The following is an 18,476-nucleotide window of genomic DNA, read 5'->3' as shown; positions in this document are numbered from 1 at the left end:
ATAAGTTCTCAAACACACTTGGGATAATAAGCTGTATTGGTAACCTAAATGGCCTGATAGGTAAATTTTTACTGTGAGATAAAATTATTATATACTCTCTACAAATGAAACAAATTGTAACATTTATTAAGTAAAACATATTTTTCACAAACGCCATTTTCTTAAGAAATGTCATTTTGATTGCCAAATTTAAGAATAAATGGCCAATGGTGATTTTGTGATCATAAATTCAATAAAGCAATTGAATAAAAGGTTTATGAGCATCTATTATAAACATAAGATATCACTATAGATTGTATGCGCAAGATACACCTTAGATATCAAGAGCGAATCAAATTGAATCACTGAATAAACTACAGGTATATACATCATGCAATAACAGAATATTAAAATATCGTGACTTTCATTACATTTTGAAAGTTGTTCATGGTCACTGAGGGATTATTTCGATAATGCATAATAATTATTTAAACTTAGAAACAAAAGAAAATACTCTTTGTAATGCAGAAATATTAATTTATTTAAAAATAACTTTTGAATTATCATAATCGTGAAGTAACGGTCACAAACTAAAATTTCCTAAAAGGTTTTCTAATGAAAAACATCTTCCTTAGTGTGTTTCATTATCTAGTGATATCTGAAATGTTAAAGTATGAAAATTATTGTCTTACTGTTAGTTCGATAAAATAAAAGAACGGATATAATACAACATCTATCACAAGTGTTCCTTTTTTAACATAAACAAGTAAGAAGAATTATAAAAATAGCATTCTGTAAAATATCACATCAATATTAATAATCGCCGATTTATTTTGTGCAAATGCATAATTATCAATGAGTTTTTATGTTATTATAATACTAGACAAAACTGTAAAAGAATTTTAAAAGATATGGCATTTTATAAATAAGATGCCTGTTTAAAACAATTTTCTTCATGAAAAAGAATACAATGCCATGAATTTTATACATCAAAAAAGTATGATATTTTTTTACTCAAACATTGATATTTATTATAACATTTGCATCAATATTGCATAATTTCAAAAAGTGACATCATAACTTAATCATAAAGCATGCATTTTTTTACCACATTAGAGAAGACATTTTTTCAAACGCGCGACTATTACATGAAAAGTGGCTTACCATGCGCGACCCATCCGTGTTTGCAAGACTCACAAGAACGGAGGCATGGCTTGGAGGGCAGGAAACACTCGCAGCTGCACCCCGGCGTCGTACATCTTATTGCCTGAAAGAACAGACGAGGCGGTGCCGATGAGATATACTGGAGAATGCGCCGGTAATGATCCACTTTTGACACTTCCAGAAAAGAAGAATGTCCAAGGCCAGTTTCAACCATGTTCCCAAAAGGGAGGTAATCCTAATACCCCAAAGAGAAATAATCCATGTTTTGCTGCTGAGTATAACGAGTCAGTGGAAAAAGGGTGTATCTTTTGTTTCTTCATACATGTGTTATTTTCCTAATTTATTTACAGACCTATAACAATTAAACAATACTTTTTATAAATAATATCTTCCAAAGTTCCTGCAATAGCTGCTGTATTTGGATACAAAATTTACAAAATTCAAAAACAATCAAATGTATGTGTAGTTAACAAAATTCTTCCAGGTTATTGTTGAAAATACCCAGCTGTGGTTTAACTTTACCCACAATTAAACAATATTTCTCCAGACTGGTTAAGCTCATACATGCACTCCTAATCCTCTGCACCAATTACTAATGTGCATGAAATCTGGCTTTCACAAAATAAATTTCTTTGATAACTTAAACATTTTTAGTCTTATATCCCTCCACAGCAGGAACCAATATGATGCATACAGCTCCTTGAAGTCAAGAAGAACATGTGTGTGACCTTTAACCTTTGAAATACATTAACATAATCAATTTTCACACATTCTTATCCTGTAAATTGATTGTTTATTGTTAAGATTTCTGTAAATAAATAACATGCTGTTACTAAATACTTAAAACAACCTGTCTTTGAACAATATTTATTATTTTAAAATGTGCATCCTCATATATTACTACAAGAATTGTTTAGAAATTTTTCAATTGAAACAATACCCATAATTACCTTCTTGCATGCAATAGAATCCATGGAAACAACTCTTTCTGGCATTTGGAAAATGTGTTAAAAACATATAATCACTCCTTGATGAAAATTTAAATAAAACTGTACATAACTGCTTTCAATTAAAACTTTAAAAACTTAATAACAATTTTCATGAGTACTCAGAACTGAGTAATACAAACATCACTATGACATAGTTTTCATCAATCCCATTTCCTCACAGCACTAAATAACACTATCATAAATAACCTTTAAAACTAATTAGACACAAAAACTTCAGCTGCCGACTGATGAACTATTCTTTGACAAATATCAGCAGCATGTGAGACTGTCAATCAGAAGCACCTCTACTTCACTCAACCTGGCCCGATCAATCAAGCACAGACTCTGTCCCACATGACAGGAAGTTTTGGACGCTCCCCTGCTGAGAAAGAGGCCTCACAGATGTCCTGTTAATAATTTATCTAGGCATCAGTATGTCCTGCTGTCCAATAGAAACTCCTTTAGGATGCTAATCAGTCCCGGTCACATGTCAATCCATTAGCTGTGTCCCTTATGTTGCATAATACCATTGGGTGACATTTGGATGTGCATATTTTTTTAATTATTTGCACCTTTAACAGCCATTGTCTTTATATTATTCCCCCAGTCCAATTATCCATAACATTTGTTGTTATTATAAAAGATGTCATGACAATTTTATTTTATAATAAGTTGTAACTAAAAAATATTAAATACAATTGTGAATTTATCTCTATGATGAAAGCTATTAAAAGTAACAAAAGAATTACACATTTAATAAATTACCACAATCATTTAAATCATTACAAAGAAACAAAAACTTTGACAACAAAAATTTCAAGTAAAGAAAATCCGATTTACCATCCTGAAAGCCCATGCTGACAAGTTGTACATGAAGATACTATTCAAGGATGATGACATATGACAGCGGATGGAAGGAAGGAAGGAACTAGTATTTGGGAGCCCGCACATTATTGGACAAGTTTCTCCAAACATGATGTGTCCCATTTGGTGAATATACGGCCAGAGGAAAGCGTGGGACAGTCCAATACCAATGTTGTATTGGAAAACACCGTCATCCTTTCATAGAAGCAGACGTAAGAAACCCGAAGTAAATGCCAACAAAGATGCGGGTTCTTATGAATATTGTAAGTGAATATTGAGCTGTCTGCTTTAAAATTAAGTTAGGCTTTTTATTTTATTGTGTTCTTTTTTTCCAAAAATATTTGCAAGTTCATGCATTTCAATAAATATCTTCATATATAACAGCACACTGTTTTACATTGTTTGTATTTCAATATCTTTTATAGAATTAATCATAACAATCTTTGCAAATGGTGTCAGAAACACTTTAGGACATGGTATAATTTACTTGAACACATGTGTGTGAAAGTGTTTCATTGACACTCAAGCAAAACATTGGGGGCATTTCATTGGAAGAAGAGAGGTATCCATAACAAATAGGTTACAGATGCACAAGCCCTGGGGGGCAATTTTAGGGTCCAAGCAGAACAAATGGCAAAGTCATTAGTAACATCAGTAATGGGACAGAAGCAGAGTTTGGAAACATATTGCAGATTTGTTTTATCTGGTTGGCTTACATTATCAAGCCCTTTATAATATTCCAATTTAAATTTGAATCAATACATATTTATTTTTTTAATTGTATTATTTTACCTCCTTAAAAATATTTGGTTGAATTTAATTATATGACTATAATAAATGTATTTCTTTTTTTAAGATTCTAATTCACCATTTATTTTTAGACACTTATAATTATTGTATTATTTTTCCTCCTTAAAAATAGTTGGTTGTATTTAATTATATGACTATTATAAATGTATTTATTTTTAAGATCCTATTCTCCTTTTATTTTTAAAAAAACTTATAGTTATGTGTGAATAAACATAAATAGACTAGAATTATTGTTGTATTTAATTTGAAGACTATTTATTGCATTTACATTTTTAGACTATATACTTGTATGTTGCCCATTAATATCAAAGACAAATTGTAATCTATTTCTATTTAGTCAATATATGATGCATTCTTTACCAAAAATATTTGTCTACACCAAGTGCCAAACCCAAGGTGTGATTTTCGTCAAAATTACAAATTATGTTTATGGGATGACATGAAACAAGGAGCCAATGTGTCTTACCACAATTTCACAGTTAATTGTTTTTCTCGGATTGGGTACGGATTGGGTACGCAGCCACATTTTCGGTTATGTCTCTCCATGGGACCCAGGTCTCTGTTTGCCATATTCAAATGCAGAAAGAAATAGACTGAGTCCCAAATGTGACCCATGTGTAATGCAAAAGGAGTGACATCTAACACCATAAAAATATGCTCATAATTGACAATGAATACACAAGGAATGCTCACGAATGCTTTTCATACAAGTGGCATTATTTGATTGAAATTTTATATCCGCTGTGGATACTTTGTACAGCTGTATGACTGTTAATTCTCCTTATCTCAATAAAATTATTAGACTATCAAGCATAAAGATGATCATCATGGAAAATATTGTTGGAAGAACTGTGGATGTCAAAACCTATCTCGGCTCCGTGTCTGCTTGCAGAAGACTTACAACTCTCATGGGTGCCCACTACATATCGCCCTATGGAATGACACTCTGTATATCATGGTTGCTTCAGATGCAGGAAAATTGAAAAGGAAGATAATCTAACGGGAGCGTTCACTTATCTTTATTTCATAATTACTTCTTAAGATGAATATTGGTATCATTTATTTTCTATATACACGGTTTTAAGTCAATAGCATTTATTCAGGAAAAGTAGTGTGATAAACACCCAGCGAATTATCATATAATCTCTTTTTTGTCTTTGATGTAAGAAAGACATACCCATGAACCCTGCACATACAACACAACACATTCACAGCCCCAGTGTCTTTGAAGTGACTTTCAGACTGGTCTCTCACAGCAGATTATTAAGATATCCCAGACTGGCACCCACTTTTTATCCACTGCCGTTCAGCTAATGGCAAGTGTCCTTAATTACAGGATTATGAGAGGACAATAACACATATGTTTAAAGCTGTGATAGGATCAGTGAAGCTGACTGGAGACACTTATCAAAACCACATGGTACATCATGTGTCCAATCATCTCTTATGCCATGGAAACATTTTATTATATTGCAAGTGACAAAATAAAGGACTAAAATATAATTAATTAAATAAATACAGCATATTATTATATTATATATAATAATATATATCTAATTTGGAATAGGACATCAATATTAATTAATGAATTAGTTAATGAATGAATAAATGAATTATTTTATAAATGAATGAATGAACTAATTAATGAATAAATGAATGAATGAATGAATACTGGAGAAAGACATTCATGGCAATTTGACAGCATGAAAATCAGCTGAAAGCGGACAAACCTACCTTGCCCATCTTTCTTGGATATCAATCTGTGGTATGCTAAGAGACTGAACAGCAGATTAATAGTTCCCTGATCACATCCAATTGGATTACCTTTACAGCCAAACAAGAGTCACATAATCATGAAACATTAAGGGCCTCCACTCATATATTATGTACATCATTTCTGTGTCTTTGATTTTCAGTGTCATAAAGCCAGGGTGAAAGCACTGTGCTTTGGCAATATTCTGTCATTAGCCATGCCATGTGAACCCGCTCTATCATTCTAAAGCAAGTTTTTACACTGGTCCTTTGGGAGCACTTGGTTTTCCTTGAACAACATAAGGAGTGAGTGAATTTTAAAAGAGGATCCTATCACCACAAGGGACTATTTTACACCTAGGTTTATTGCTTGTTAGGGACAATCAGTACTCCTTCCTAAATAATGTCTTCAATGTTTGTACAGTAAAGTAAGAGCAACTGTCTTATCTGTAACACAAACATAATAATAATTTTGTTAATGCAATAAACTGAAAATAGTAGTATTTTTAAGAAACCATATGACTTTTTAAATTTTTTATATGAATAAAATAGTTGTATTTTTAAGAAACCAAATGAAACTTGTTTTTGTTTTCTTTATTTATAAATTACTTGTATATGAATGCATCATGCTCATGTTAGGTAACAAATTGTATGTTTTAACTTCAACACTGTATATTCTATCTTTGGTTCATTTAATAACAATTATAAACTGTACTTTACTGAAATGTTTCCCATATGATCATTTCATCTTAAGTACAGCATTTAATATTGGTATCAATATAGAATACATTTTGTGAGTGTGCGTTCATGAAATGTAAATATTTCGATGTTTGGAGATCATGCAAGGATTAGCTATTAAGAAAATACAAGAAATGAGTCATTAAAAAAAATAAAGTAACTATTTAAACAGATCAACAACTGAGGCACGCAAACAAGTAATATATCTGTCCCTTAATTTCTGTCCTCCACCAAATAATGCACACAAAGTGTTCTTAGATTAATATCAAGACATTCTGAAAACCAAATGTGGACATCAGTATTGTTTTAAGTGTGTAATTATGTGCACTATAATAGCCAGCTTCTCAAAGAAAATGGATAAAATCTTGAATACAATTCCCTCAAACCAAAAGCCACACAAAATCCTACACTTCAGGACTGGGTCCAAGCAATGTTCTATTCCTGTACAGATGTGTCCTGGTACCCCCAATGCATCTGTGTGTCCCCAAACTGCAATCTGGAGTGAAGTAAATATTTTAAGCATCACTTTAAAATCACATTTTTGCCTTTAATGTACTCCATCAACCACTGCTTTTTCATGTTAGAAATGATCTTAATTTATCTTTGGAAATAACAAAATCAGTCTCTGCTGATAAAATTGTCTTTGAAATCTATCTCGAAAAGTTGACATGCACATTTTTCAAGGACCATTAGAGTGGAATGCATTTAATGTGTGGGAAAAGCTTGGGACAAGGAATAGCTTCTGCTTGCTTTATGTCTTTGTTAGCAACACTGTGATTATATTCAGGATTTGAAGTTTAAAAATGATCGCTTTCTTAAGCCTCGACTGACATATCATTTAAGCAAGTGCCATAAAACTGACTTTGAGACATTTACAAAATTGAGACAAACTTTAATGTATTCTGCTTGGAGCATTTTATTTGTTTCAGAATTTATTTCCTTAAGTGAATTTCACATCTTCACATTTCACACAGATGATGATAATAAATTAATTCTAATCATAAAATTAACGCCATAATTTAGGTTTCTTTCTAATTCTGGATGTGTTGATCAAGTAAACAAGCCCTTCCTATGTTTCATAAAATCTATAGGAATACCAGGATTTCTTCTTACTATCATTAAATTCTTTAGATGCATCTATATGTGTCTTGTTCTGTGAAAACTGGGCTTAATTCATGTGCGTAAAGTGTCGTCCCAGATTAGCCTGTGCAGTCCGCACAGGCTAATCAGGGACGACACTTTCCGCTTTAATGGTATTTTTAGTTTCAAGGAAGTCCCTCCTTACCGAAAATCAAGTTTAGGCGGAAAGTGTCGTCCCTGATTAGCCTGTGCGGACTGCACAGGCTAATCTGGGACGACACTTTACGCACATGAATTAAGCCCAGTTTTCTCAGAACAAGACACATATTAATAGTTTCATTATGAGCAGAATATGATGAGTGAAAATGACCCATAATACTTTATGACAGCAAGTAAGCCCCTCTTAAACCTACTGATGAGTTGAATATAATCCTGAAAAGGCTTCATTGAGTTGGACCACTTGAAAACTTCATATCTACAATCAGATGATACTGAAATGGGCATTGTCTTCAAAGAAACTGGAAGTGCTGTCACACATTGTCGCAGAAATCCGAGTGAAGTGTGAAATATCGATCACAGAGTTTTGAGGACATGGTATTGAGGAATTGTGGTGACAAATTCAGTCTCATTAAATCACCAATTTGACACCGTGTCACATAATAATGTGATTCATGTTTCATCAATAAAACAATGATACAAATACTGGTAAATGTTGTATATCAATTGTTTTTATCTTTTAAACATTTTCAATACATCAAACAATATTTTTTTAAGTGCTCACATGAGCAATCACTATTTCATACAATGGAATTGATGAAATATGTAGTTTTGAATTGCACTTGTAAGTTTTTTCATCAATCTATGTTTGATGAAAAATATATTTATGCAAATTGTAGGGATTTATAGACTGGATCTATGTCTGACCATAAATTTATAATGCATTTTCATTCCACATTTCATGACCATTTCAGCAAATAGACACTGCGGAAAATATTTTCCTTTTGAATTGCCTTTTGGTATTGTTTGGGGCCTTTTTTTCAGAACAGTTTTGTATCATCTGACAAAGATAAATGAATTCTTAGGACTTTGTCATAACCAAGGAGACACTTTCATCAAATTGCTTTTCTCAACAACAAAAGATAGCCTCAAATCATTTTCGCAAGGGAGAAGCCTGCATTGACTGATTTAATCTTAAAAAAAAAAAATTGGTGTCTCGATTTAATTGCCCAGATTTTGGAAGGTCCAGAATAGCAAAACATCGATAGTCCCCGACTTGATGCAGAGGGAAATAGGAATCAATAGACAAACTTCCCCATGACATGGGACATTCTGAGCTACTTTTTGCAAAGAAGGTGCATTTAGCGCTCAATTGTCCCGCCAACATAAAGTGCTGAGAAAATATCAACTACTGTAACGCCCGCTGTAAGGCCACATTCAATTAAGTTGATCGCATACTATTAGTCGATAGATATTTTAGCGTTACCCTTCTCTTTTTGTCACACAAATTGAATTGAAAAGTTTGGAGACATTGTATGTTCCACAAAATGTCCCTGGAAAGACATTCAAACAAGGAATGTTGATTAATTTTATTGGTATAAGTAAAAGCTTGAAACCATTTTCCCGCTATCCCTGTGCACAGGAGAGCAATATCACTAGGCATTTGTTCTTGAGAAAATGTCACCACTTGACTTTTTAGCACATGAAAAGAGGTTATGGTTGTTGGCAAAACAGACAAAGCATCCAGCTATAATAGAACAGTAAAAATGTTTGGTATAAAAACTTTTCATTCACTAGCTTTTTATTTAAAATATAATGACATTTCATAAGAGTAGTTGTTGGATAATATTGTATTAAATGCCCATATTTTTTTCAAAGTAAAACCCAAACCAAATATTATAAAAGACAATCATTTATTTAAGTAAACAGTAATTATTTTATTTTAGAAAAAAAAGTGCAGGAAAAAATATTGAGCAGTCAGTTTTGCCCTAAAATAATTCATGATGACTAAATAAAAATTTATGTGCAGAGCTCCAGATAAGGGTCGTATTTTCGTAATTACGAATTATTTTCAAGTCCGTTACGTATTTATTTTTAAATCTTGTCGTACCAATAAGAATTACAAAATCAAGTTACGAATATTATTTTTACATCGGTTCGTATCAATTTTTATTGAGTTCTTATCGCGTATTAAAGATCTTTTGGGTGCTTATATAAAATGGTTATCAGGTTTGTTTAACAAAGCGCATTATTTCCAATAAAAGCGGCGTGTACAGTTTATTTGTCAAAAAACAATGGCGGCGCCCAGAGAGCGTCCTCAAAAACTGCAAAGCGTGCAAAAACACGCTTTTAACATATTGTACGCAAAGTGAGCCGAAGTTGAATGTTTAGAAAGACATTATAGAAAAGATCTTATACGATGTTGTATGTACAGTTGCCGAAATAGTCGGAAAAGATTAAAAAAACGCGACACGACGGGTCCAAACTTAAACAAAAAAACATTGAACGAGTGGAAGGAATAATTCCCGTGGCCAATCATTGAAAAGATTAAAGGGGAGACCCGTTTTAATTGTGAAATATGTAAAAATTCATCTAAGGCATGCAATCTAAGCACAGTTTGGGCATATGAAGGTATTTGAAAAATAAAATTGTATAATACTGAATAGACACTGTTGAACTCGTTTAAATTAAGTTGCTAGTATGTTTATTTTGATTTTTTGCATGAAAATAACCATTATTATTTATTTTTAGGTCATTTAGAAAAGTTAAGAATTATTTTCCAAAACTTAGTAGTAACGTTAAGAATAAAATTTCAGAGTTAAGAATTATTTTTGAAAATCTGGTAGTAACGTTAAGAATTTCACAAAACCTTATCTGGAGCTCTGTATGTGACTCTCGGAACCCAGATTGTTCAGTCGCCATTAAAGAAACATATACGACTTTAGAATATTCAAACCCCTTAAGAAACCCTATTTGACCCAAAATAAATATGACATTATCTAAGAAATTATAATGTCTGTACTGGGAAGAAACAACTGTATACTTTTCCATGTTTTTTCGGCGTAGCTGTATTACCCAGCTTTTCACCTTACCTGACCTTTGTAAGTGTCCAATAGAATTCAAATAAAATTTCCCGCGACTAGACACAAATGAATACACTTCATTTATTACATCGTCTGATTTGAACATACCACCAGAACATTGGAAACATGTCCGCGTCTTTGTAACACTGTTTTACTGCGTGTTCAGCATGAAACAATTTTATCTCTAATGAAAAGGCTTGATAAAAAGAACAGTTTTACACTCAACTCTTGACATCAATACAATTTGTGCGTGCACCTTTTATTTTCAGAGGATTGCCAGCGCCAAAGCGTTTGTACTTAAAGGCTATGTTCTCATATTTTTTAATTACTTCCATATTCCTGTCTGTGAACTAGTATATTTAAGTTCATAAAAGTATCGTTTTTCGATATCCTGATATTAGTTTTCACCAAACCATTTTTTTTTTGTTATATTGAACATTAAAAATGTAAAAGGATGAAGTTGTAAACAAGCCAATGTTCCAGCGGTGAAATCGCGACCTCACTTAAAGGCATTGCATTTCAAGCCGCAATGTATCAGGGTAAGTTCGCGGTCAGTACAGGGATCGTTATATAATATAGACGGTATCGCATGAACTACGTGAACTGGAATTTTATTTAGACCAGATGTTAAATGAAGATATTCACTGATATAATTATGGTATCTCAATAATAGATTCTTAATGGGTTTTCAACAAAACCATGATACATATTATTTTTTATTAATTTAAGAAGAATTATTCCACCATATTGACCAATGTATTGAGCATGAGCGAGATGATTCCCGATACTGTCATTAATCGAATGAAATAGCAATGCCCGACAAACCACTAAACAGGTTTGTCCGAAGAACGCGCGGATACTTCGCGTGTGGCTGGTTGACTAACATGTTTTAATTTCACTTCCATTCTTCTTTTTTTTGTATCTATAGAAATATATGATCAGAAAAATGTAATAATGTAAAGTAAACCGCGAAAACTACGCGTAACATCCCGTACTGCATGAAATGCAGCTAAGAACTGCACAGATAAAGACATATGCTATCTTTGATTTCATTCATTAAACTCTTCACCTTTAACAAACGACAATTAACGCCGTATATCTTTTTTAAAGATATTTCTTATCAATAATTCCATGATAAGTAATAGTTTTGATTTATTTAATAAGAATTATTCCACCATAGCGATTAATTTATTAAGCATGAGCGCGATCATTCACGATACTATTAACAATTGAATCAAATAACTATATGTCCAAAAAAACACTACAACATGTCTGTTCGAAGAATGCAAGTATTAATATTGCAAATATGTACGGTTGATTCGTGTGTGGCCATTGACTTGTATATTTTCATTTAATTTCCATTCTTTTTGTATATTTCTGTCCTATATCTATAGATATATGGTCAAAAATATCTAATAATGCGAAATAAGCCACGAAATCTGGCGCAACATAATTGATTTGCTAGTGATGCTGCTAAGAACTGCGCAGAAAAAGGCATTTGCTGTCTCATTGATATAACTCTTTATCTTTCATCAACCACAACCACAATCAATGCAGTATATCTTTTTTTAAAGATATTTCTTGTTGCATTTGATATTTTAATGCAATTAATTAATGGAATAGATTTTTCAAATTAATTTGTTAGAAAAAAAAACACAAGAACACATGCACATATTTATTTTAATTAATATTCTATGCTAATCAGTTCTAACCAAAATAGCGTATTCTTGCTATGCAGATGAAACTCAAGTTATATGGATAACATTTTGTCATAATACAAGACTTAAATAAGTTAATTTAATAGAATGGACAGACTTTAAAGCCCCATAAACACTTAAAAGCAACGAATATTGCGAAAACTATTTCGTAAAATAACGTTAACCCATACAAAATCAGTGTTCCTTATAGCAATAGCCAAAATTTCAAAGTTAAATGTGGTCTGATAACATAGATTTAATGAGATACAAAATGCTTGTTTTAAATTTTTGTGGGACAATATATTCCCATTTAATTTCTTGCTACGATTCTAAACATATAGGAGCGATGGTGCGGTAGTTGAGTGGTAACACACTGGTCTACCATTCCAGAGGTCCCTGGTTCAATACCTAGCCGGGGCACTAGAAATTTCAGAAATGCTTCAAGTGTTTCCCACCCAACTAGAGATGCACTGGTATGAAACCCAGGTAATTCTCGCGTGTATCGGTGCTATACACCGAGCACGTAAATGAACCAAGGAATCTATTCGCAAAGAGCTAGGGTATTGCACCCGGATTCCTTGTATCTCAACACTGTCTCATCTGCTTGCTGTCTCTTCAGCAAAAAGCGAAGGACCCAATTGGAAATAAGTGCTTGCACTTTCAAGGGATATCCTTAACTTCAAGGTCAAAAGAAATACATACATACAATACAGCCAATGTGTGAACCTAATAGAAAGCACAGGCATGTGCGCTCCAAAATGAAAGATAAAGAAAGATCGATAAACACAGTTATGTATTGCCCTGCATACACTTTCATTTTTGCTTGTTCTCTTTTTTTTTCTTACTAGATCTCTATAAGTAGGTCATCCTCACTTGTTTATCAGCATAATGATTATTCATAAGAACTGCATCGTGCTGCCATACACAAATCTCTGGTACGCTAGTAAATGTTCGAATATCGTTGCGAAAATTAAAATGGTATATATTGTTCCGCAAAAGATAAAAAAAAGCATTTGTATCTCTGTAAATCGATGTTACCCAATCACATCTAGCATTGAAATTTTGCTATTGCTATAAGGAATCCTACTAGTTATTGGTTTATTTTACAAAATAGTTTACAAAATATTCATTGATTTTGAGTGTTTATGGGGCTTTAAAAATATATTATAGATTGGGCAATATCTTTATGGGAAGCTGATAATAAGCACAATTATGAATAAACTGCAATCTCATAACCAATTAACATGCAGAGTAAGTTTGTAAATATAATGTCATCTTTTATCGAACACTAGCCAGGATGCAAGTGCAGCTAGCGTTTAGACATTTAAGTCAGAATGGACCTGGTGAATTGAAGCTTAGTAATTACTATTTATAAAGCACTAATGTAACAAAATAGTTATTTCAGTATTTGAATAATTGTTTTATAATGTTTGTGGCACGCAAAGTAATAGTGTTTAGTATTATCTTTAGTTCTAGTCTTTTTGTCAAAAATGTATTAATAACTTTATTATGTAAATACTCATATGCATGTTCATCCCAAAATTCATTTTTAAAAAAGGCTATTGGTGGACCTAAAGCCATTGTTATAAAATTGTATTCCCTAAAATTTGAACATTTAAGCAATTCTATTTGATCGTTGAATTCTCCCATGGAATAATTATTGTTATATCAATTTATCTAGCTTGAAAGGGATCTAAGTAAGCCACACCAAACAAATTAGTATAAAATTCAAATGCCGAAAGCCATTCACAGGCCTTGTTCATGCCCTGTCCAGGGATGTTTGGATTAAAACTTGAATTTGATAAGTTTTGCACTTATAAGCACTGCCCAGTGCACTCGTACTTTAATGATTGCAGAAGATGACAATACTGCTGGGAAAGCTTATTTTGTAACTTGCAAAAAACAGATCAACCACCACTCAAGCCATCACCAAAATTTTTATATATTCAGGTATTGCTATAACTTTTTTTCAAATACAATCCTATTTATTCAAGTACCAGTAAAAAAATTCATTCTTGATAGGAATTTCTATATGAAAATTTCACAGTAACACCTTCCAGTAGTGAATAATTATTGACAAAAACTATTATCAAATATTCCTGCATTTTAACCAGATGCAAACATTCAATCATATCTAAATAGATAATTACTGGGCAATTGATCATCCAAAGACATCAGCTTTATGACAGTCACTTTAACAAGTTGACTTCTATGTGACCAATGTAATGCATTTCACTAGTAAAACACAAAACTTCCATTTAGCAAATCATGGCCTGTGACTGCTGCGAGACCAAGCATTTTGCTACCACAGAGGAAAATGTCCCCAACTAACGACGCTATAGCATCAATTTGTAGCGACTACTTAAACAGGAACCATTAATATGATCAATATAATCTATTACATTAGGCATGTTTTATTTTCTCTGTAATTTTTGTTGGCAATATATTTGGTCACCAGAGGGTTGCTATCCTTGTGGCTCTTATTCTGTGTCAAAACTCTGGCAATTCTTTTATCTGCATTCAGTTACCACAAGTACAGCAAAGACGTTTTGTCATTCAATTTATTTCTGCAATAACGTTGCTTTTGATGGCAAAGTTCCCTTTCCTCTTATATAAGTTGCTTCAAAATAAAACAAAGCATTGTGTATCCACACAGTTAAATTGTTAACATAAGCTGCTGGTTGAGGAATTTCATTTTAATTTAGGTATTACATGTATTATTATTCAAAAGAATGTGACTGCTATTAAAGGCATTGCATGCCGGATTTAAGTTGTTTAAGCCGTTGGTAACAAGGTTTTAAAGGGATCTTTTCAAGGTTTGGTAAATTGGCAAAATTGAAAAAAGTTGTTTCAGATTCGCAAATTTTCGTTTTAGTTATGATATTTGTGAGGAAACAGTATTACTGAACATGTACCATGGTCTAATATAGCCAATAAATGCATCTTTTGACAATTTAAAAACCTAAAAATTATAAAGCGTTGCAATGTGAAACGATTGAATAACTTGGAGAGTTCTGTTGTTGTCGTTAAATTTTGTGAAACTACGAAGATTGCTCATATAATGCATAAAATACATTAACAAAGTATGCTTGGCAGAATAGCCGAGCGGGCTAATCAGGGCTCGAATTTAACTTTTTTTTCTACTTGCAAAAAATTGCGAGCAGCTTTAATACCAACTCGCAAAATCAAAAACATTCTCGCAAATTTTGATGGAAACATAAAAAACCCTTGGTTTTTAGTTTAGTTCTATTTAAACAAAATAAAAGTACTTAACATGTATACACATTTTATTTCTGCAACCATACAAAGATATCAGTTCCTTGTACCACAAGGGCCCACATTAGGTTGATTGACCATCTTCATCTATAACAAGTTTTAGTCTTATTTTAAGTTATTTTTTCCACTAATTCACTGTTTTCATAGAAGGATTTAAAATCTGTTTTTTCTAACTAAACGGTTAACTTTGCTTTATCTTTTGTATTATGTATATTTTGTGTTATTTCCGTCTGTGGGAATAAAGTGACAAGTTATTTTTCGCTTCAATGAACATGTGTGAATAGTCGACTGTTTCACTTCCTTTGTACCAATACCATCCGCGTGTCTGTATATACCAGTCTACAAACAAGGTGTGCGCTTACGCATAAGGGTTCTTGGGCGTTCTATAAATTGACCTAAGATTTAGTGATCATGTGTCGAGCAGCATTATACCTACTCATTTCTTTTCACTATTTACTTGCAAAAAAATACTAGTGGCTTAAAACTTGACTCGCATTCGGTATTTTTTACTCGCATTTTGCGAGTGTGCGAGTGTTAATTTCGAGCCCTGCTAATGCGTTTTTACTCCAGGTTACTCCAGGACTCCGGAGGTCACTGGTTCGAGTCCAACTGCGGCTACTATTTTTCTCCTATTTTAAATTTTATTTTTGATTTTTTTACTGGAGCTTTAAAGATACAATGTTTACATTTATCAATGTTAAGCATTTAATGACTTATTTCAAAACATGCCAAAACTGTGAAAAGGCCCCTTTAATATAGTTACAACTTGTGTAAGCTCTATTTTGTTGAAAACCAAGGATATTTTTAACATTCTTTCAAGTTTGTGTCCTTGATGACCAGCAATCTTTCAAGAAAGATCATTTGAAAACAATTACTGAGTACAATCTTACTTTATCATCTCTGGATTTGCTCTCTTTTTTCTAAACAAAAAGCATCATTTACAACACCCTGAACTAAATATATATGCCTAAAAAATTTGGTAATATACTGAAATACATAACAACAGCTGTCATCTGTGCACCCAGCAATCTTGTTTCTATGCATATGTTCTGAAGCAAACAATAGGACCATTTAAACACACCAGCGTCAACTGGGCACCAAACAATCTTATTATTTAGAGAAATTTCTTTATTACAATAGGACCATTTTCATGCATTTAGCATGTCTACAGATACACCTAACATTAAAGACAAACAGGCAATTCTAAGTAATGATCCTGTTCAAAATCTCCATTCATTTGCTGCATGGGCATAATTGGATCATTGTTGTTTTATACTTTCAGCTGGAACAAATTCTTGGGTAGTAATCACCAAAGATTCTTTAGAAACACGTTAAATTTTAAAAGCCTCTCCTCAATTACACTATGATAAAAGACAAGTACAGTGTGTAATTCAAAGGACGGATGTGCTGTACGATGGGCAACAACTGTTTTTAACTGTCGGCTTTACGAGCGCCCCTGCGTAAGTTGATTTGGCTTCAAGTCTCATTTCCACCAATTGCCACAAAACTATCAATTCAGTATCAATGTCAGGTAAGGGGGAGGCTGCTGTCTCGTTCACTTCTCACTCAAGAATGGAAGCAGATGCCAGTTTCTGACTTCCTGTCAGCTGTAGTCTATCTCTTCAGTTTATTTTTTGGGCGTCCTGTCAAGTGATTATTTCAATAAAACAAAAAAATATACAGCATGTCTAATGGGACTTAATTTCAAAAAAAATATTAATAGAACTATATTGTTCCACTTCTTATTCTTGATTTTCTCACAGAGCACACTTTTTTGTACATAAACTGTAAAAAATACATTAAAAGTTTGCCATATCAGTCTGCGAAATAAGCGCATGCCCGGTGGCCTGGGCGTGTAAATTATAGCTCGGGCCTATTAAAATTGCCATATCGTACGCCCGTCGGGCCAGTAGAAATTCCGGGTATCAATATTGTTAACATTTTTAAGTGTGATAAACGTCATTATTTTGTGAGTACTTCATAAAGATTTCCAACAGAACTTCGTTCAATTTCGCCTAAAATACGAGATTTTAACGCGCTCCGATTGGTCAATACATTCAACTGTCATTTTCAAGTCGTAACCCAGGCCACGTGGTGAACAATTTAGACTGATTATTTACTATTGGCACACGTCATGCTGATGTGTTTACTGCTGAACTAAACCAATCGACGTCCGCAGCTTGCATTTCCGGAATAAACATCGTTTTACTTTGTAACCTTGTGTGTGAGTTTATTTCCAAAGTTGTAAGTCCCTACGCGCATAAGGCTGCATAATGCTTAAATACGTAGCTGGAGCGAAGCCTGGCAAGAAACTGCCCACTACTGACTGTAAGTCAACAAACGACTATGAAAAATCACGGAAACGTGAATTTCAAGAAAAGTGGTTAAATATCAGTGATGAAGGAGAAGCTACTTCTGTAAGACAGAGTTTAATAAGCTATGCTTAAAAACACAGCATAAGAAAAAAGTCAACATGTTTGATAAAAGTATGCCATCTATGCCTTCACTTGTCAAGTAAACTTCTGGAAAATAACTATCAGGTTGCTTGTTTTACAGAATATGGTTTCTGACAAAGAGGATCTTGAGGATGGCAGTGATGATGAGATGAACGAAGAAGTTGTTTATCACATGTTAAAGACTTATGATTAATAAAGGACATAATTACCTCAACTTGTTATATTGTGTTGCAATTGTTTATGCAATAGGCTTTACAGTTAACATACCCTGGATACAATTTTACTTTTTAACAGATTTTCTGCTATTGAAAGATGAAACCCTTTAGCAGGGTGTATATTTTAACAAATTTACTTTGGGCTAGTTATTTTGCTGCTGGGCTACTTGTCTTCACCATTCCAGTAGCCCGAATGGCTAGTGGATAAAATGAACTATCGTGAAGACTGCATATAACTGATACAATTCATACAGTATTTCCAGGTTAACACACATAGAAATATGAAAATATTGTTTCAACAAAAAAAACTATTTAATGTTATTATTGCATTGCATATAATTAAGTAAAGTTATATCTTTGCACACTTTTTTGGGAT

The 18,476-nt window shown here is 32.9% G+C and overlaps 1 protein-coding gene across 2 annotated transcripts in view; it reads right to left on the bottom strand.

Moving 5' to 3' along the window:
• The window catches only part of LOC127878198 (zinc finger protein basonuclin-2-like), an 89,018-nt gene that overhangs the window by 40,980 nt on the left and 29,562 nt on the right, over positions 1 to 18,476 (bottom strand). For both annotated transcript variants that reach the window (XM_052424685.1, XM_052424686.1), the window contains one exon: positions 1,144 to 1,246. In XM_052424685.1, coding sequence (XP_052280645.1) covers positions 1,144 to 1,246 — 103 coding nt within the window. The remainder of the gene's footprint in view (positions 1 to 1,143; positions 1,247 to 18,476) is intronic.

Source organism: Dreissena polymorpha, chromosome 4 (assembly GCF_020536995.1).
Source record: "Dreissena polymorpha isolate Duluth1 chromosome 4, UMN_Dpol_1.0, whole genome shotgun sequence".
Lineage (NCBI taxonomy): Eukaryota > Metazoa > Mollusca > Bivalvia > Myida > Dreissenidae > Dreissena > Dreissena polymorpha.
The sequence above is the reverse complement of the archived record's forward strand: the minus strand, read 5'-3'. Positions and strand labels throughout refer to the sequence as shown.